This window comes from Pelodiscus sinensis, chromosome 22 (genome assembly GCF_049634645.1).
Source record: "Pelodiscus sinensis isolate JC-2024 chromosome 22, ASM4963464v1, whole genome shotgun sequence".
Taxonomy (NCBI): domain Eukaryota; kingdom Metazoa; phylum Chordata; order Testudines; family Trionychidae; genus Pelodiscus; species Pelodiscus sinensis.
In genome coordinates, this window is record NC_134732.1 from 10205806 (window position 1) to 10227799 (window position 21994).

General features: G+C 46.8%; 1 protein-coding gene across 3 annotated transcripts in view; it reads left to right on the forward strand.

The window, feature by feature from the left end:
* Nucleotides 1–21994, forward strand: part of COL27A1 (collagen type XXVII alpha 1 chain) — a 305308-nt gene that overhangs the window by 138342 nt on the left and 144972 nt on the right. For all 3 annotated transcript variants that reach the window (XM_014580186.3, XM_014580187.3, XM_014580190.3), the window contains 7 exons: nt 1290–1343; nt 1503–1556; nt 4535–4588; nt 4888–4941; nt 6731–6775; nt 9918–9971; nt 13581–13625. In XM_014580186.3, coding sequence (XP_014435672.2) covers nt 1290–1343; nt 1503–1556; nt 4535–4588; nt 4888–4941; nt 6731–6775; nt 9918–9971; nt 13581–13625 — 360 coding nt within the window. The remainder of the gene's footprint in view (nt 1–1289; nt 1344–1502; nt 1557–4534; nt 4589–4887; nt 4942–6730; nt 6776–9917; nt 9972–13580; nt 13626–21994) is intronic.

Here is a 21994-nt window from a genome sequence, read left to right on the forward strand (position 1 = left end):
ACAAGCATAGCTACCAGCATTCTCAGCTCATATTTAACCCATGTTCTTTTGAAAACTCTGGTTCCTTCTGTCATAAAGACACAGTTATTTGCATTCAGGGGAGCCAAAAGGATTGCCAGCCCCTGGTCAATGGGGGGAGGGGTTTTCCCATTCCTGGAAGGGGCAGGGCCTCAGTGGAAAGGGCAGTGCTGGGGCAACCAGCCCCCAGTGCCACCTGGAGAGCGTGGCACCCCATCTCCCTGGGGCTTTGGAGCACACCACATTGTGCTCAGATGGTGATTCTAAAGGGGCTGGTGGCTTTGAGCCTTGGGCCCTTAAGAATCAACGGGCCTCAACGCAATTGCCCCCTTTGCCCCTCCCAGTCAGCAGGCCTGTTTGCATTATACCTTCAGACACTCCCCCCTCCCCCAGTCTGCATAACTCTGAGATCTTCTGGAACTGATGTCAGTCGAATGCAGTTTTCTAACATGCAGTTGTGTATAGGAAAATAAGGTGCGTCCTTCCTACAGATAGGGTTGCCAGATACTTTCACAAAAAATCCCGAACATGGCAGGAAAAAAAATTAGTTGAGCAAAATAAATTAAAAAAAAAGGTTGCCACGAGGAGTAATGGTAGTTCGGAATAGGAAGCCTAATCCGAACTACCTAGTTCATGCCACGGGCACGGAGTCCGAACTAGCAGACATTTAAAAATGGCGGCGCCCGGCAACATACAAATGAAGCCCAGGAAATTCAAATCCCGGGCTTCATTTGCAACTCCGGTTGCCTACATTAACCACCCTAGTTCGAACTAGGGTGGGAGTGTAGACATACCCTATGAGAGTGAGAACAAAGAGGATGCTAGAGAGAGAAGTGCAAATGCACAGCAATGTTAATTATAGGTGTCCTTCTGGAACCCAGTCCTCATTAAATTAGGGACTCCTGAAGTCCTCCCCTTTTGACCCTTCAGGAAAGTCTTCTCCAGCCTTGTATTGGTGATGAGACCATGCACCCCCATGAGGCAGGCAGTCCAACTGACTCTTTCTCCACTCATTGCCCATGCTGTGGGACCCTGGTGCAGGAAAGCACCAAGTGAAAAGAGAAAGGCCTATACCTGGCAGGCTTAATCTGTTCTACCGTGTCCTGCTGTGCCGTGGTCATGACCTCCAAAGCACTGGCTATCACTGGTGCTGTCAGGAAGAAAAGCGTCTCTCATGATTGCAGAAACATGGGGTGTGCATGTTTTTATGCAGTGCTTATTTTGTGTTTGTTTAATTCCATTTACTGAAAACTTGTTTCTCTGTTTCCCAGGGCAGTCAGGGTTTCCCTGGGACACCAGGAGCCCGAGGGAAGCCAGGTCCCCCTGTAAGTAATGTCTTGAACCATCTTCTGCTTCCTAACCTTGCCTCTAAAGAGTTCAGTGCCCAGCTGGAAAGACAGCTCGGCAGGGTGGATGTTATTCTAAACAGCAATCTCAGCAGCCTGCAGCTGTCTTGCATTCACCCTTGTGTTCTGATTTTGCAGGGAAAGGTTGGTGACAAAGGTCCAGTTGGATTTCCAGGATCACCCGGCCCTGAGGTATGTGCCTTCTTGTCTGAACAGTCCTTTCATTTGTTGATTTCTGCTGCCTCTCTTCATTGTCTAACCTTCATGATTCCCCAACTTCCTAAGCAACCTTTTCTCATTTTCCCTTTCACGTAACAGACATTTGACAGCTGCAGGCAACTTTGCTACTGAGGAGCAGCCTCCTTTGAACTCTAGCTTGGGGTTTTTTTCATTTAGGAATCATAGAGATTCTCTTCTCCCTGACAGTCAAGGAAACTGCTCTTCAGATGGATCCATCTATAGATTAGCTGGAATTATTTGCTCCTGACTCATCCATCCTCATCCTGTGGATGTGGGGGCCGTTGTTGCCTAAGAACAGGCAAATTTGTGTTGAACTCATAGTCATAGTGCTGCACTGAAATGCACTGTCAAGGCACCTCACTCACAACCTGTCAGAGTGCTGCACTGTCAGGTTGGCAGCTGCATAAGTACCTCTCTGTGCATTGCCTTTATACAGTCCCCTCCTTCTCTACCCCATGCAATCTCTGGGGGGCTCCAAAATCAAAATTGCATACTGTGCAGGAGGCCCCTCGCACATTCCAGCTGCAGTGATCTTTAGTGAGACCAAGAGGATACAGTCCTCTTAGTCTGCCCGTTCCTACCCTCTCTCTACCTTGGAGTCTCAGAGGGGTAGCCATGGGAGTCTGTAACTGAACAAGCTTAAAAACATTCCACTCATTGTATTTTAAGTTTCTACCTTAGAGTGTGCAACCAAAGTCCCACTTATTGTCATTTGTTTTCTTATCATACTGAGAATGTGCCCACAAAGATTCTTGTAATAGGAAGTTCAGCCTGGCAGACAGGCCTGCCCTCCATTTTTTTGTTTTGATCCCCTTGTGCAGCCTCATATTCACTGAAAAAGTGTCTTCCTACAATCACTTAAATAACTCAGGCCACGTCTAGACTGCATTGCTATGCCAGGATACCGAAAGTATCCCGAAATAGCAATCCTGCATCCGAGGAACACTTCCACTATTTTGGAAAAAATTTTGAAATAGCAGACGCACTCTTTCACCATCTCTGTAAGCCTCTTTCTATGAGGAATCAGGGATGGCTCAAAAGAGCACTTTATTTCGAAATTTGGCAATGGGTAGATATGCCAAATTTTGAAATAACTTCTTTTGAAATTAAATCAAAAAAGGATACTCAATTTTTTCAATTTTACAATGCAGTCTAGACATAGCCTAATAGGGTACGTCTAAACTACATGGCTCCGTCGATGGAGCCATGTAGATTTGTTTGTTTGGCAAAGTCAAATGAAGCCGCGATTTAAATGATCGCGGCTTCATTTAAATTTACATGGCTGCTGCACTGAGCCGACAAACAGCTGATCAGCTGTTTGTCGGCTCAGCGCGCTAGTCTGGACGCTCCCCTGCCGACATCAAAGCCCTTTGTCGGCAGCCCCGGTAAACCTCATCCCACGAGGAATAACGGGGCTGCCAACAAAGGGCTTTGATGTTGGCAGGGGAGCGTCTAGACTAGCGCACTGAGCGGACAAACAGCTGATCAGCTGTTTGTCGGCTCAGCGCGGCAGCCATGTAAATTTAAATGAAGCCGCGATCATTTAAATCGCGGCTTCATTTGACTTTGCCTATGTGTCTAATCTACATGCCTCTGCCAACAGACGCATGTAGTCTAGACACAGCCATAGTGTTTAGCACCTCTTCCTCCATGGATTTCAAAGCGCACTAAGAAAGGGCATGCAAACAGGGCATGACACTATCCCTAGAAAGTTGAAGCGAGTTGCCCAAGGACACACAACAAGTTACTGGCAGAACCCAGTTCCCTCTCCTTTCCCATGGAGCATCTTGGTCTGTCCAAGCAATGTTCCATAGCTATCTTGGTCACTCTCTGCTCACCATGCAGCTCTCTAGCCTATCTTCTGCTGCTGTCCACTTCCCAGGGAAAGAGCTCATTTCCTGAGTCAAACCCTTCCAGAACGTTTCCATGCCTTCCCCTTATTGGCCAGAGGAGAGGACTGGGGGTCCACTCTTCTACTCTGGAAGATCATACATCAGTCACGGTGAGAACAGCTGGTTCATCATTGTACTATAGTGGGTCTCAGTCCTTCCCTGTTTATCCATTTCTCCTCAGATGTGAGTTACCTGGGAATCTTTTTAGTCAAATATGTTCATATTAGAGGAAGACAATCCTATTGCCCTCACCCAAAACCACATTGTGATGCGTTCAAGTACAAGATCAATTTCTCTGCAGCACATTTGTGATTCACTTGCTTATTAATGATCAGAGAATGTACGCCGTGAGCACTTGCAGTGCTGGCTGATAAACTGTTTTCCTTTCATCGGGGTTCTGGTATTTTGCTGGGTCTGGAATGACTCTCTGTTGAGTGGTATCGCTTAGTAATCCTTGTTCCTTGTTTCTGTTGGAAATGACTATGGATTCCTTTGTTTCCTCAGTGAGTGAGTTGTGGGTGGAAAGGGCGCCATTGTTTGGTTAAAGACAGCAGCTAATGAGCATGTCAGCACCTTTCTCGATTCCTAGCCTCCTTCCCTCTGTCATTCAGGTGGGCAGTTCATGTCTCTGAGATGTGAGATTACATACTCACTCCTAACGATGAACTAAAAACCAAATTGCTATTTTTAACTATGTGATGAGAGGGAGGCCCTTACAATTGTGAATTTTCCAAAGAGATGGACCAAAAAGGGGCTGGTGATGGAAAGGGTGCTTTATTCTTGCTTAAACCAATAACCTAAGATCATTTGTCTACTGTGTTACCCCCCACCACATGTTAAATTTCATCTGGTGATTTCAAAGCTGCTTCAGTCCCTGCGGATGCCCCACAGTGGCCTGTATGTGCGCCGTGCCAGCAAATAATGAATGTCACAACACACCGCATCAAGTTAAATCTTTGGCCGAGCTCTTAGAAGAACACAGGAAGCCTTTCCAGAAAGCTCTCTAATGTAATGCCAACTGTTTCTGATTCTCTGTAGGGCTTTCCAGGGGATATTGGTCCACCAGGACAAAATGGCCCTGAAGGCCTGAAGGTGAGCAGTTCTCAGATAGAAACCTTGTGCTGAGTTGGAAACAGCCAATGAAAACACAGATGTGGGAAGTGGGGTGGGGGAAAAGCCCTGGAGATTGGTCTGGCTGAGACGCTGGTTTGGTTTGTTTGGCTTGAGGTCCCTCCAAGAATGGGATTTTTCTTTTTTTTTTTTTTTTTCTGAAACAAAATTGACATTGGATCCTGTCCTGTGGCAATGTGTGTTGGAAAGAGAGACCTGTCTCACTTGAATGGACCCTCACAGCTTATTTCTGAGAATCTTTTCTTTTGGATCCATTGCAGGGGAAGCCTGGGGCGCGAGGTTTACCTGGGCCAAGGGGACAGCCTGGCCAAGAAGTAAGTGTGCACATGGCTTCTGAGGCCATATGCAGTTCTGGTCCAAGACACTTTCCCTTTCTAATCACATTAATCTTGTGCCTAAGTGGGACCCAAACTTCCAGTCCTTTGCTCCAGCTGCACCTGGAAGCAAATACTCCCTCATGCATGGGCTGAAAATACCCGTGCTTCTCCACTGTGTGCACATGCCCTTATTGCTGCATAGTCCTGTGTCTGCTGCCTCCACTCATCGTGTTGTGCCACCATCCCAGGCTTAATTCCGCTCCTCTGAAGGGGAATTGCCATTGACTTCAGTGACCCTTATTGGAAACACTTTAGGGCAGAGCCAATGAGCTTCATTCTCCTCTTTCGCACAACAGCTTTACATCAGTGTCTCTCCAGGGTTTTCACTGTTGTTTCTCCTGATTTACATGAGCCTGAGAGGAAAATCAAGCTCCTTGTCTTTTGTCTTTCAAGAGCCTTGTACATTTGTAGTCCTGTGCAAATAATACTCATTCAGTGCTTGAACTGAAAGCATTTCATAATAGCAATAATCATTCTTAGTGCTTGTCATTCAAAAGAGCTTTTACAAACATTAACTAATTCACAGGCCCACTGATGAGGGATGAGGGGACAACGGCTCTGAGGCCCAGCAATTCAAAAAGCCCGGGGTTCCTGGTTGCTACTGTTTAAACTGACGCTGGAGCCGAGTGTCGCACACCAGATGGCGCTGAGGCCTATGGAAGGCATGGCGCAGTCTGGGCAGTGTTGGGGGCTGGCTGCCCTAAGCCCCGTCCCTTCCAAGAACGCGGAGCCACACCCTCCCTCCCACCAAGTCCAGGGACCCAGTGAGTCTGTCGGCTCCCCTGATACTTCATCTGCATGATCCACCCCTCTTCCCTGTGAGGTGGAAGAGTATTAAGTGCTCACCCAAGGTCACACAGTGAATTAGAGTCAAAATCAGGTATCCTTGATTTCCAATCCCATGTTTGAGCCACTTGGCCAAAGGGTTCTCTTAGTAGTCCTTATGTCTAACTCAAAGCCACAGGAGCAATGAGTGGGCTAAGAGCACTTTGAATTTCTCTTTCTATTGTGGGCTTAGGCTAGGCACTTTAGGTCACCGTGGTCTACTAGAGAAATTGAAGGTCTACTAGAAACTTTAAATCTGATCCACACTAAACAGAAACTGTCGAGGAGCCAAGATGCAGGGCCAAGCCCAACTGCCATGTAAGCCTTTGGGATCTCTCGATAATGGCACCAATCTAGTGTCCTGCTTACAAGTAGAGGAGAAACCCCAGTATATTTGCCCATTTGATATATGCAAAAGCCTGTCAGAAACCTTGCACCAGAGACGAAAAAGCAAGGAGCTCTCCAGAGTTTTCTTCCTTGGCTAAACCAAGCTAATCACATGCCTATGATCAAGTATTGTATCTTATGGGACAAATCTTCCCCTTTGGTAAACCCACACAGTTGCCATTAATTTCTCTGGGAATTTCCAGTGGGTGTCCAGGATTAATCTTTGGGTTTATTCCTCTGGCACTGGGCTGGCTCCATAAACAAACCTGACTGCAGCAAATCGGGAGGGACTGTCTCAGTGGTGGGGGGGAGGGTGCCCTCTTTGAAAGAACTGCTGTGATAATCTTCTTCCTTTCCAGTTGGATGGGATGGAACTGTTAAAACATTCTGACAAGACAGCGAATGCTTAAGCAGGGGAGTGTGCAGTGAACTGATGATTGTGTTACAAACCAGCATTTCTGGAGCCTAAGAGACCTATAGGATTTTCTCACTAGTTTCTTTTTCCCCCCTTCAGGGAGATGAAGGACCCATAGGGCCACCAGGATCCCCTGGTCCAGAGGTAAGTTTCACTGCTCTCGAGTAGCCTGGTCAGTTACTAGGTAGCTTCGAATACCTCACTGGGCATTTGAGGTTGGAAATTAAAATGAAAGATTCTAACCTTCTGTTTCAGTCAAAGAATGGTCTTGCTGGCAAGCATTGTACTGGATATGTGCAACAAGGGCTTGATCTAACATCCATGGAAATCATTGGAAAGACCCCCACGGCACATTGATTGGTGGTAATATAATGTCTTAGGCCTTGTCTAGACTAACACCTTCCCTGCACTATTGATTTAACATACACAACTTCAGCTAAGAAAATAGCAAAGCTGAAGTCAACATACTTTCCATGGTGTCTTCTGTGCACTAAGATGGAATACCAGAGTTAATGAGAGAGTGCTCTGGAATACCAGAGTTAATGGAGATTGATTTACCCTGTTTAAGCAGGCACAATAAATCGACCGTCGGTGGATTGATTGCTGCAGCATCGATCCATCGCGTAGTGAAGACAAGACCTTAATCTTCAACTCAGGATGGGGCTAGATTAAAGCCCCATATAAATACCTTCAAACTTTGGGACAGTTCCGAGCTAAGTGCAAACTCTGTGACTTGAACCAAGGTCCATAATTCATCCCTATTTTGGCTTCCATGATTCAAATATATGTCATTGCCCTCATTTGAATGCTGCATTGGTTTGGAAAGGAGAAGAGCAAACAAAAAAGAAGGATTGAGAAATACAAAGATGTGGACAGTAGACTTTAAAAGTCCCCATAATGTGAAAGTAAGGAACTCTCAAGCAAAACAACAGGGCAGTACATTTGGGACAAACAAAAAGAATATTGTCATATCTTTGGAACTCACTGCTGTAGGATTTTATGACCTCTAAGAATATTTGTGGGATCATTGTAACCAAATCTCATCCTCCAAGTGAAATTTAAATGCTATACAGATCAGGAAAGAAGTGTCTTACCCCACATATAATTTACAGTTTTGACCATGTGTACTGATACTGCGATTTTCACTACCCCCTATAAAATGAGGTATTGACTATTACAAAAGACTGATTCCTTGGATCCAATGCTATAAATCCATACAGCTTCAGCAGCTACAGCAGAAACTAAAGCAGCTCACCTAGGCAGGGAATAAGTTTTAACTGGACCTTTGGTTTAGGGGTGTATTCCTGCTTTGTTGGGGGATAGGCACTGGGCACACATACTCACGCACAGAACCAACAGTTCACACTGCACCATGCTGGTTAGCAGTGATGCAAGAAAGCTCATGTTGGCTGGATTCTAGCTTGTACTGGTGGGGCACTCTTGCCAGGTAGTTAATGCTCCCAAATCCCAGCTAGCTTCTGTGGGAGGCTGCTTTGACAAAGCTCATACTGCAGAGATCCAGGAAGCACTACTAAGACACAGATCAGGAATAGTGAACATGGCTTCAACAAGGGCAGAACATGGCTTCAACAAGGGCAAAACATGCCTGAGCAACCTGATGGCCTTCTATGTCAAGGTAATTGGCTCTATGGACATGGGGAAGGCAGTGGGTATGATATACCTTGACTTTAGCAAAGCTTTTGATATGGTCTCCAACAGTATTCTTGCCAGCAAGTTAAGGAAGCATGGATTGGATAAATGGACTGTAAAATGGATAAAAAGCTGGCTAAATTGTCAGCTGAATGGGTAGTGATTAACGGCTTGATGTCTGGTTGGCAGTCGGTATCAAGCGGAGTGCCCCAACGATCAGTTCCAGGGCTGGTTTTGTTCAACATCTTTATTAATGACCTGGATGAGGGGATGGATCGCACCCTCAGTAAGTTTGTGGATGACACTAAGCTAAGGGGGAGAGGTAGATAAGTTGGAAGACAGGAATAGTGACCTAGACAAATTGGAGAATTGGACCAAAAGAAATCTGATGAGGTTCAACAAGGACAAGTGCAGAGTCCTGCACTTGGGACGGAAGAATCCCAAGCATTGTTACAGACTGGGGACCGACTGGCTACATAGCAGTTCAGCAGAAAAGCACCTGGGGATTACAGTGGATGAGAAGCTGGATACGAGTCAACAGTGTGCTCTTGTAGCCAAGAAGGCTAATGGCATATTAGGGTGCATTAGAAGGATCATTGACAGCAGATCTAGAGAAGTAATTTTTCCCCTTTAATCAGCACTGGCGAGGCCAGTCTGGAGTATTGCATCCAGTTCTGGGCTCCCCATTACAAAAAGGATGTTGATGTATTGGAGAGAGTCCAGCAGAGGGTAACAAAATGATTAGGGCAGTGGTCCCCAACCTGTGGTGGTGGCCGGGCGCCAGGGGGCGTGGCCGTTCGCCCGCCGGGCGCCAGGGGGCGGGGCGGGGCGGGCCCCCCCCCATACCTGCACGCCCCCCCCCCATAGCTGCGCCCGGGGCCGGCGCCCCCCCCTCCTCCAAGCGCCCGGGGCCGGCGTCCCCTCCCCCCCAAGCTCCGTGCGCCCGGGGCCGGCACCCCCTCCCACCCAAGCTCCGTGCGCCAGATTCATAGTAGTGTATAAGTACCCAGCATTAAAAGGGCAGCAATAAAGACCTTCTCTTCATTTTTTACAATGCCCATGCTGCACTTCTGATGTGATGCCAAAGAGATGGAATTTGCCTGATTGTGACATTCTTACACATGCGGTGTCTATCTAGAACTGGGATCCAAGTCTTCCAGAGATCTGAACAAGGGTGAGGGCATTGTGCCCTGGTGCCTAAAAGGACTGCATTGGTTTATAAGCTGGATTCTTTGGGGGACTCTACTTTGTAAGCAGAACTGAGCAAATCTTTGATTTTTCAATTCAGCCTCTGAATTGAAAAAATTCAGATTAGTGTCTAACCATAACTGATTTTTGTTTGTTGGTTTTCTCTGTGAAATGAAAAAGGGTAAAAAAACCTTTTGCTTGGGTCAACATTTTTAAATAGTGTTTTTGAAATTTTGGTTTTCTGGGCTTTTTTTTTGTCAATCAAAACTATTTGCTGACTCTTACCCAAATTCATAAGCTGTTTCTGTGCCCCAAAAATGCATTTTTCAGTAAACTTATTATTTACCAAAAAGAATCACCCAGCTCTATTTATCAGTTGCATCATGTCCCAGCTGGGAACAAAGTCAATAGTAAGCCTTTTACAATCATCATCCTTTGTATGTTTCAGGGTCGACCTGGCAGGAAGGGATTTCCCGGAAAACCTGGCCCTGATGGTCCAAAGGTAAAGCAGGAGGGGTGTTCACACCAGAGAGTCGATAGGCTGGAATGCGAGGCAGGGGAAGGGGAGATGAAGACGGGAACCTATCACATTTAACATGCTGGGCTTCCAGTTTCCACCACAGAAATGAAACTGGGCACGGAGGATTTGCTCTTCTCTCTGTGTTTCTCCCTGTCTTGGGCTTCTGGAAACTCAGCCTTAGCTTGGTTTCTGGGGAGGAACGGAGTGACTGTGCGTTTTTAAACCACACATGCTTTATTCTACACTAGTTGTATTTTTTTGTTGTAAGTTGTTTATTGTTTTTCCATTGTCTCTCTGGTTTTGGTTCTGGAGCAGTGCTAACCATCCTGTCCCTGCTGCTCCACTGGCAGCAGGAAGAGCTATTCTGAGAGCAGCCTGCTCTTCACAACCCCCACTCCCAGAAAAAAGAAAGCAGCAGCTCTTTAAACAAGTAAATAACAAAAATCTGTTCTGGCAGCACATCTGGAGTCGCATTATCTGCTGACTGAGAAAATACAGCTGCCGTGACCCAGAGACAAGGCCAGTTTAGCAGCGACTGTCTTCTAGACAGCCTGTCCTGAGCTACTCAGACACACTTCCCTGGACCAACTCTCTCATAGCCCACAGTTCTCCATGGTCAGTCTGGACCTATATACATTCCTGTGCTTTTCTCCCCACCCTTTGGCCAAGCTATTTGAACTATTGCAAGAAGTTGACTTTTTCATAGTATCCACAGTAGGTAATCAACATTTTGGGTATGTCTACACTACAATATTAATTCGAACTAACTTAGTTCGAATTAGTTAATTCGAACTAAGCTAATTCGAACTAACGGATCCAGACTAAAAAACTAGTTCGAATTAGCATTTTGCTAATTCGAACTAGCATGTCCACGTTAAGTGGACCCTGAACCGGGCTTAAGGATGGCAGGAAGCAGTGCCAGCAGGGCATCAGAGGAGGACTAGAGCGTGGAGATGCTGTCTCAGGCTAGCCGAGGGCTATGCTTAAAGGGTCCCGACACCCACCCCGGACAGACAGTTCCCAGGGGTGCCCGCTTGCAAAGCAGTCCTGGCTTGGAGTGCCCGGAGTACCCACACTGGGCACATCACAGAACTTGGCCATCAGCCCGGCTGCACTTGCCGCAGGCTGCCATCTGGGGAGAGGGGGCAATTGGGGGGCTGCAGGAGAGCTTCCACCCCCAGAAGCCCGCAGAGCCAGCTCAGTCCTCCCCATCGGGGGCTCGTGCCCCATTCCTCCCTCACCTCCTTCCACTTACCCTTCCGTAGCCCCTCTTCTTGATGTACAAAATAAAGATAACGTGTCTTCCAAAATGGAATCTGTCTTTATTGAACAAAACTAGGGGGAGACTGGGAAAAGGAGGTGTGAGAGGGGAAGAGAGAGGCTGGGAGAGGGGAGGGCAACTAAAATGATCAGGGGTTGGGAACAGGTCCCCTATGAAGAGAGGCTAAAGAGACTGGGACTTTTCAGCTTAGAAAAGAGGAGACGGAAGGGGGACAGGATAGAGGTCTCTAAAAGCAGGAGTTGGGTGGAGAGGGTGCATACAGAAAAGTTCTTCATTAGTTCCCATAAAGAAGGACTAGAGGACACGAAAGGAAAGGAATGGGTAGCAGGCTTCAAATTAGTAACTGAAAGTTCTTCTTCACAAAGCAAAGAGTCAACCCGTGGAACTCCTTGCTGCAGGAGGCTGTGAAGGCTAGAACTAGAACAGAGTTTAAAGGGAAGTGAGATAAAGTGATGGAGGTTGGGTCCATGGAGTGCTATTAGCCACGGGGTAGGAGTGGTGTCCCTGGCCAAGATTGTGGAAGGCTGGAGAGGGATGGCACGAGACAAATGGCTTGGTCACTGTCTTCGGTCCATCCCCTCCAGGGTCCCTAGGGTTGGCCGCTGTCGGCAGACAGGCTACTGGGCTAGATGGACCTTTGGTCTGACCCAGGTTGGCCATTGTAAGCTAAGGGCTCAGGGTCGGGAGTCTCAGTGGACCCCCTTGATTCTCTTGCACACCTGCTCCTGGGTGGCCAGGCTGGCAGCTCTCCTGCCCTAGCCGGCCACTTTCCTGTGCCTAGTGCGGAGATCGTGGACGAGGTCCACGATGTCTGCACTAGCCCAGGCTGGTGCCCGCCTCTTGCGGTCCCGGGCAAGCTCCTGGGAGCCGCCAGCCTGGTCCCGGGAAGAGGGGGAGCGCTGGGGGGCATTGGGTGGGTGGCTCGATCCATGCCAGGTGCAGGGTCTGCTGGCTGGGTGCTGGCAGGCTTGCACCTGGCATGCTTGCACCTGGCACGGGCACCGTAGCCAGCCCGTGCCCCTTTAAGGGGTCCGGGGCCGGGAGGGGGGCAGACGAGTTTCCCTGGTGTTGGCCAGAGTGGCCACCAGGGAAAGCTGGGGAGGGCTAGCCTCCCACTAGTTCGAATTAAGGGGCTACACACCCCTTAATTCGAATTAGCTCGTTCGAACTAGGCTTAATCCTCGTAAAAAAGAGGTTTTTCTAGTTCGAACTAAGCGCTCCGTTAGTTCGAATTAAGTTCGAACTAGCGGAGCACTAGTGTAGCGCCTATGAAAGTTAATTCGAACTAATGTCCGTTAGTTCGATTTAACTTTGTAGTGTAGACATACCCTATGAGAGGCTGGATTTTCAAAGTTTCTAAGAATTCTGCACCCTGTGTACTGAGCTATTCAAAATTTGGTTAATTATTTTAGTACTCAAATGGGAGCTGAGTGCTCTTGAAAAATCTGGCCTCGGAAGCCAAAAAATCTGGCATCTTTCATCGAGTCATAGGCCATGTTAGATAGCATGTAAATGAGTACTTAGGTAACCACATGAAATTTTAGCAATTACACGACAATTGGATAGTCTCCAGGACTGGGGCGGCAGCTAGTGTGCTCCCCAACCCACCCTGGGGAGCTCCCTGCCTCTATCAGAGGCAGCAGCACAGGATAGCAGATGGAGCTGATCCATGAGGGGAGCAAGTTTAAAAACCAGCTTCCCATGCAGACTGGCTCCCATTTGCTGCCCTGTGCTGCTGCCTCTTGTACAGAGGCAGCAGTGCAGCGTGGCAGCAGCCCCAGTCAGTGGGGGGTCTGAGCTCCCTGCAGACAGAGGGTGCTCCTTGGCAGCTTTTAAGCCAGCTCTTCATGGACACTGGCTCCCACTCCCTCACTTGGGAGAGAATGGGGAGGGAGGGAAGGAGGTGGGAATGCATGTAGTCGACAAGATTAACTGATAAGCCCAGGCTTATCGTGTATTGTCTACACATTGACATCCCTAATGTTAGTACAGACTCTTGACACTTTCCTAGTTAACAGACTCTTGGAAAATATAGACAGCTTGAAAGTTACCTATTTTGAAGGCTTGATCTCATCGAAAGTGGGTTGATGCACAAGTTTGGTGCAGTGGCATAGCATGAGGCTCATTAGTGCTGGAACACTCAGTATTTTAGACTGAGCACTGTTCCCCCAAAACATTTCATTAGGCCTTTCATTCACTCTATTCACTCTATTGTTAAGACACCAGGAATTTAGCCCTTTCCGAAAAAGACTTTAGACAAAGCAGGACTGAGTTAGCCTTCTGTGATACCTCTCTCCATCTCAATGCAGGGTGAGCCAGGCCATCCTGGGCGGACAGGGAAAGTCGGCGAGCAGGTAAAGTCCTTGTTTTCTTTGTCCATTAAAGTGTTGTGCATGTACCAATTTCCCCATGTGCCCCCAGTACTGGGGCAGAGTCGTTAAATTTTGGTGAAGAACATGCTCACTACTTCAGTCGTGGCTACCAGACCTGCACCCTGTCAAACCTGACAGTGGAAATACCATGTTTGTAGGGCTGCCACTCTTCTTGGTGAGAGTTGCAGCAGCCATGGAGAATATTTATAACTGGATGATTTTCAATAGATAGAGAACCCTGGGTAAATGAACACACTGCTACAATTTGGGCAGAAACACTGGGATTTTATAATATATGAAATGGTATCAGGCAGGACTGTGGGGGCAATGTTCCCTCTAATGTTTCCATCTGTGTGTGGAATAAAAGTTGTTATGTGTACCAAGGCAAGTGAAGATGCGCACTACTAATAGAAACACATGTTGGTGGATGTGGACACTCTGCCAATCAGGTGGGTGGCACATGATTCTCTTCTGGGTGGCCACCCAAGTGCTCAGTTTACAGGAAATACTGCTAGGGAGTGTAGAAAATAATAACTTATGTAGAGGCAGAAAAATGGTTCCTTTCCTTGTCCCTGGATTCTGTTCATCCTCAAGGGTCTCCCCTTATTCCTACTTTTTCTTGCAAAATCATTGACTCCCAACAAAATGGATTCTTTCATCACTAAATCTAGGAGGATCCAATTAGCTCAGCCTCAGAGCATTGGTGCCCTAGTGAGTGGCTTTCAAGTGTCCAGATGTTGTCATTGGTATTTATAAGCACACATGGCGCCATGAGGACAGTTTGTACAAAATAAGGGGTCCCTGCTCTGAGGCATCTGAGACACAATAGGAGCTATGAATGAACTTCTAGGGCTGCCCTCCTGTGCAAACTGGATAGGAACAATCATTTTCTGAAGTACCTTTCTCAAGTTTTTTCATGGTCAGTGCCCCCTTGCTGCTTGCCTGGTCCAGCATTGTATGGATTCCCTCCCATGAGGTACTGTGCTTCCTCGAATCACTCAGTGGAAGACAGGGACACCCAGCACCTTGATGGTTCATGCTTTTGGCAACAAGCACACAATGATGAACACTGCTTTGTTGCACTGTGGAAGCGAATGTAGTGACTTGGAAACAGGAAAATGCATCATCTTCTTAGGCTTCAGGAAAACCACAGGTTTCAGGGAAAAGAAACAAATGTTCCCCATCTTTGTGTGATTGAAACTAACCTACCTACCCACTGCCAGCCCTGAAATTGCAACCACAGAGCCTCTGACACATTCTTTTTGCTCCCTCGTGACCACATCGAACTGGACGCCACTGATTTGGCCAGAGCAACTGAGAGGCTGACCAGCCATTGGTAGAGGGATGTGCAACTTTTCCTGGTAGCTATTTTTCCTAGCACTTTTTGTTGCTTGTCAGTCAAGGTCTTTCGTTGGATTTTGTTTTTCAGACTCCTTGGCTCGTACTCCGACAGCTGGAGGTCATGTGTCTCCTTGATCTCTGACCAAGCATGTTCAAAAGTCAGCATCACAGGGACAATTACTGTCAGTATGAGCAAGACTTTCTTGTAGATTGTGAGCTCCATTCACAAAGGATCTCTTAGTTCTCCATAAAACACCATACACACAGGGTGTGTCTAGACTGGCAAGATTTTGCGCAAAAGCATTCGCTTTTGCACAAAAACTTGCCAGCTGTCTACACTAGCCGCTTGAATTTGCGCAAGAGCACTGACTTTGTAATGTACAAAATCAGTGCTTCTTGCGCAAATACTTTCACGCTCCCGCTTGGGAAAAAGCCCTCTTGCGCAAGAATACTTGCGCAAGAGGGCCAGTGTAGACAGAGAAGAACTGTTTTGCGCAAAAAAGCCCCGATGGCTAAAATGGCGATCAGGGCTTTCTTGAGAAAAATCGCGTCTAGACTGGCCACGGATGCTTTTGCGCAAAAGCATCCGTGCCAATCTAGACGCGCTTTTGTGGAAATATGTTTAACAGAAAAACTTTTCCGTTAAAAGTAGTTCCACAAAATCATGCCAGTCTAGACGCAGCCACATCCAGTGCTGTTGACCTAACTCCATAAAACCATTAGGCCCTTGCAAAACTGGGGACATCAGTCAGCCTCCTTCTATTCTTCTTGCTACTTCAGGGACATAATGTCTCATACCTGTTTACCTTGAACTCAGAGCTGGCCTCTGGCCACAAAGCTTGGTTTTAGGAGCATCTGAAACATGTTTGGGGCACACAGATACTAGTTTTCTGTCCAGAGGCTAAAGTTCCCTCTTAGTGTCTTAATTTTTAGAGCAGATTAAGGGATTTATATATCTCAACAAAGTTTGCTCAGAACAAACTGAGAATCCAAATACCAATTCAGTTCAGTGGCTTCTTTTCAAAGACATTTTCAAGCAGAGTATACAAACAATGGAAATAAATAAAGCCTAGAGGTGTATTCGGGGTGTATTGGACAAAGCACTGGGCAGAGACTCACAAGACCTGCGTTCTATTTCCAGTTCTGACCCTGGTCCTTCCCTTCTCTGTGCCTCAGTTTCCCCATCTCTAAAAATGGAACAACAATACTTACCTCCTTTGTAAAATGTTTTGAGCTCCACTGATGTGTTATTAATATTATTACTTCCTAAAGCTTACACTAAATGTGCTTTATAAAACTTTCTTAGCACTCAGGGCTCAATATAGAGAAATTCGATCATTCACAACCCCCATTGGCTTCAATGAAAGTAGAGAATGCTCACCACTTTCTGGAAGCTATTTATTTATCAGTCTTAAATTATACGTATTTGGTCCACAAAGAGGAAGCAAAAGTGCTTAGGATAGTGTCATTTTCAGTTCTTTCAACAAGATCACTCTTTGTTTTTAAACGGAATTAAATGGGGCTTATAGGGTGGTAGAACTAGATACAGAGAAAATTGACTATAAAACAAAATCGTCTTAGTGCTAAATATATCCATTCTTTTTAAGTTTCACTTGACTGAAGGAAGGACCTACAGTAACACAAAATGCTTAATTGTGTTAGCAGAGAATTTAAATAGGAAGGTTAATCTTCTCAGATAGAACACTGGGCTGGAAATCAAGTGACTTAGGTTGTTTCTTGCTTTGCTGCCAACCAGCTGTTGTGTGAACTTGGGCAATTCCCTAAGGGCACATCTTTACTTCCCAGAAGATCACTACTGTGGCAATTGATCTTCCAGACTTCAATTTAGTGGATCTAGTCAAGACCCGCTAAATCAAATGCTGAGGGCACTCCCATCGCCGCCAGAATTCCTGCTCCTTGCAAGGAGTAAGGGAAGTTGATAGGAGTGTTTCTCCCGTTGACCTCTAGTTATGAGGATGTCACCAAAGCTCAGCTTAAGGTACATCAACTCCAGGTACATTTTTTTGCCTTAAATCCACCTTTGGTTGTAGTGTGGACCTCGTCTTAAATTCTGTGTACCGCAGTTTCACTCCTACAGGATGAGAAGGGCACAGGAAAGGATTAATCGTTTTAAAGGGTAAGCTTTTTGGGGTAAGAACCGTCTATTGTTCTCAAGTCTTACTCTGTACAGCTTCTTGAACATAAGAGCAGCCACAGTGAGATGGACTATTGGCCCATCCAGCACAGTATCTTCCGACAATGGCCACTGCCAGATGCTACAGAGAAAATGAACAGATCAGGGCAATTATTGAGTGATCCATCGTCCTGTCATCCTGTTCTGGCTTAGGGACACCAAGAGCATGGGGTTGAATTCCTGATCCCCTTGGCTAATGGCCGTTGATAAACCTGTCCTCCATGAACTTAGTTCCTTCTTTTTTTAACCCAATTACTTATCGCCCTCTCCACTTCCAATCTGCAATTTGCAAAAATTATTCACAGGTATATATCCATGAATGTGAAGAGTTCTTGTTACACATATGTTGGACTCTGTTATCAATTGGGAACTCTAGGTGCTATTGTATTGCTAATAATAATGAATGCTTAGCAAGTGCTTTGAGTTTCTCAACTGGAAGATACTGCCAAAGAACGGAGTATGATGATTATTATTCCTTATGTCCCTTAGGACTGACTCTGAATAAAAACTATAGGCCCCATTCAATGAAAAGAAAACACAGCTGGCCTCTGCAGATACCGAAGCCAGCACAAGGATCTGAAAGCTGGCTGTACTATTTTTACTCAATTAGTCTCTGTCTAGAAAAAATTCCATTTCCTTACCAGTTATGTCATTAGAAGAAAAACGTCACACCAAGTTTGTGATAAATTACCTCCTTTCCTAGCACGCCTTTGCTAGACGATGCTTACAATGTTCCTCCCTTCCCTCTCCAAATATCATCATGTGGAGTTTGGAATCAGAGCAAACCAACCCGGGTGGGTTTTTTCCATAGAACTGCAATGGAAGTGGTGTGGGGGGGAAAGCTGTACCTCAGATTTCCAGGCCATGAAAGGTCTGGCTTATCCCTGTTTCTTGCCTCTCTTAGACAAAGGTATGCCTGAGAGACACACATAAACACTCATACACCCCGCCACCAGAGCGTCTATGTCAGTGATGAGGCACTTGGTAGGAACTGTCTCTGGCTGGAAGCAGACAGCGTGAAGGCGTGAAACAAGATCACATATAAATCTCCTCCCGGGGCTAAAGCTCTCTGCTTTTGGGTCCGTCTGTTTCAACAGACATGGGAGTTATGGAAAGATTTCCACTGTGACTTGAGTATTCGCTGGGAGTTTTTTTATATTAGCTTTGCCTCTTCATTCCTTACATCTCTCTTGCAAAGAAATTGACTTGGGAAATTCACTAAAAATTGTTCTTTGAATACTGGTCTCCAGCTCCCCACTTCCTCTGGCCTGAGTCTAGGGAACCTTCCTTGCCAGCCAGCAGAGACAGAAGTTGGGTGAGCAAGGATGCCGCAGGAGCCCACAACCAACCTTCCCTGTTACTGAACTGGGTGAAAACAGACCTGAGGATGAGACCTGCCTGTATCTCCATGCCAGAGGCAGAAATCAAGCCAAGACAACAGCAGAGGCAAGAAGACACATGCTTTGTCCCTGCAGGAGACAGAATAACAAACTGGGACAAGGAGCCTCAGGGGCAAAGACCTCCCACCTACCTGCCTTGTGCTGGGGACATGATCGGTCACGTCAGCAGGAGCAGCAGGGAGAACCTGAGCATGACCTGTGCCAGGGACAGGCATGATCCAGCCCACAGGCTGGAATCAGTCCTCCCCACCAGCCAATGGGAGCTGTGATGATTGTGCTGAGGGCGGGGGCAGCATGCGAAGCCTCCCCCTTGGCGTGCAGCGCAGAGAGGCACAGGGAGCAGCCAGCTGCTTTGGTTGCCTGGGGCTGCAACAGGCAGGAAGGCTGCCTGAAAGTTTCTCTAGGCTGCTGGCCAAGAGCTGCCTAGGTAAGCGCCTCCCGGACAGAGTCTGCCTCTGGCAGCCCACCCTGACCCTCCCCCAACTTCCTGCCCCAAATCACTTCCCAAACCCTCTGCATGCCCCCAGACCCTGCATCCCCTCCTACAGCCTGCCCCGAGGCCAGAATCCCCTCCTGAACCCAACCCCCCACCCAGTCCCCTGAGTCAGATCACAACCCCCTCCATCAGCCAAACACCCTCTCAGACCTCACATCCTCTCCTGTGCCCCAATCTCCTACTCTGAGCTCCCTCTGTACACAGCCTCTACCCCAGATGCTGTAGTCCCTCCCTAGAAAAGTGCGCCCCTTGACCACTTACCAAATCTTGTTGTGACACCCCTCATCAAAATACAGGACTATGTAGCACTTTAAAGACTAACAAGATGGTTTATTAGATAATGAGCTTTCGTGGGCCAGACCCACTTCCTGAGATCAAATATTGGAAGAAAATAGTCAACCATATACCAAAGGATACAATTTAAAAAAAGAACACATATGAAAAGGACAAATCAAATTTCAGAACAGAAGCGGGATGCTGGGGGGGGAGGGAGGTAAATGTCTGTGAGCTAATGATATTAGAGGTGATAATTGGGGAAGCTATCTTTGTAATGGGTAAGATAACTAGAGTCTTTGTTAAGACCCCCACACAAAGTGTCGAATTTTAGCATGAATAACAGTTCAGAGGATTCCCTTTCAAGTGCAGTTTTAAAGGGCTTTTGAAGCAGGATGCAGGTAATTAAATCGTTGAGACAATGTCCTTTCTGGTTGAAATGGCAAGAAACTTTTTTTCTTTGTGATCCTGTCTAATATCTGTTTTGTGGGCATTGATCCTTTGGCGAAGTGTCTCAGACGTTTGTCCAATGTACATAGCAGACGGACACTTTCGGCACATGATAGCATAAATTATATTTCTGGATGCACAGGAATATGTGTTCTTGATCTTATAACTCACTTGGTTAGGTCCAATAATGGTATCAGCAGAGTGAATATGTGGACAAAGCTGGCAACGGGGTTTGTTGCAAGGGAAGGTTCCAACGACTTAATTACCTGCATCCTGCTTCAAAAGCCTTTTAAAACTGCACTTGAAAGGGAATCCTCTGAACTGTTATTCATGCTAAAATTCGACACTTTGCGTGGGGGTCTTAAAGACTCTAGTTATCTTACCCATTACAAAGATAGCTTCCCCAATTATCACCTCTAATATCATTAGCTCACAGACATTTACCTCCCCCCCCCCCCCCCGCATCCCGCTTCTGTTCTGAAATTTGATTTGTCCTCTTCATAGAATAATAGAACTGGAAGAGACCTCAGAAGGTCATCAAGTCCAGCCCCCTGCTCTAGGCAGGACCAATTCCAACTAAATCAACCCGGCCAGGGCTTTGTCAAGCCGAGACTTAAACACCTCTAGGGATAGAGACTTCACTACTTCCCTAGGTAACCCATTCCAGTGCTTCACCACCCTCCTAGTGAAATAGTTTTTCCTAATATCCAACCTGGACCTCTCCCACCACAACTTGAGACCATTGCTCCTTGTTCTGCCATCTGTCACTGCTGAGAACAGCCTCTCTCCATCCTCTTTGGAACCTCCCTTCAGGAAGTTGAAGGCTGCTATCAAATCCCCCCTCACTCTTCGCTTCTGCAGACTAAACAGACCCAAGTCCCTCAGCCTCTCCTCATAAGTCATATGCTCCAGCCCCCTAATCATTTTGGTTGCCCTCCGCTGGACCCTCTCCAATGCGTCCACATCCTTTTTGTAGTGGGGGACCCAGAACTGGACACAATACTCCAGATGCGGCCTCACCAAAGCCGAATAAAGGGGAATGATGACATCTCTGGATCTGCTGGCAATACTCCTGTTAATGCAACCTAATATGCCATTAGCTTTCTTGGCTACAACGGCACACTGTTGACTCATATCTAGCTTCTCATCCACTGTAACCCCCAGGTCCTTTTCTGCAGAACTACTACTTAACTGGTTGGTCCCCAGCTTGTAACTATGCTTGGGATTCTTCCATCCCAAGTGCAGGACTCTACACTTGTCCTTGTTGAACCTCATCAGATTTCTTGTGGCCCAATCCTCCAATTTGTCTAAGTCATTCTGTACCCTATCTCTGCCCTTAAGCGTATCTACCTCTCCCCCCAGCTTAGTGTCATCCGCAAACTTGCTGCGGGTGCAATCCATCCCCTCATCCAGATCATTAATAAAGATATTGAACAAAACCGGTCCTAGAACCGAACCTTGGGGCACTCCGCTAGAAACCAACCGCCATCCTGACATCGAGCCATTGATCACTACCCGCTGGGCCTGGCCTTCTAGCCATCTTTCTATCCATCTTACCGTCCATTTATCCAATCCACGATCCCTTAACTTGCTGGCAAGAATATTGTGGGAGACCGTATCAAAAGCCTTGCTTAAGTCAAGGTATATAACATCCATTGACTTCCCCATGTCCACCGAGCCAGTTACCTCATCATAGAAGCTAAGCAGATTGGTCAGGCATGACTTGCCCTTTGTGAATCCATGCTGACTATTCCTAATCACTTTCCTCTCATCCAAGTGCCTCAATATGGATTCCTTAAGGATCCCTTCCATGTTTTTTCCAGGAACCGAGGTAAGACTGACCGGCCTATAGTTCCCTGGATCATCCTTCTCCCCTTTTTTGAAGATGGGCACTACATTTGCCTTTTTCCAGTCATCTGGGATTTCTCCCGATCTCCACGACTTTTCAAAGATAATAGCCAAAGGCTCCACAATGACATTTGCCAACTCCCTCAGTACCCTTGGATGCACTAAGTCCGGACCCATGGATTTATGTACATTTAGCTTTTCTAAATAGTTCCTAACCTGTTCTTTACCCACCACGGGCTGTCCATCTTCATCCCATCTTGCGTCACTTGGCGCTGAAGTCCAGGAGCCGACCTTGTCCGTGAATACAGAGGCAAAGAAAGCATTGAGTACTTCAGCTTTCCCCACATCA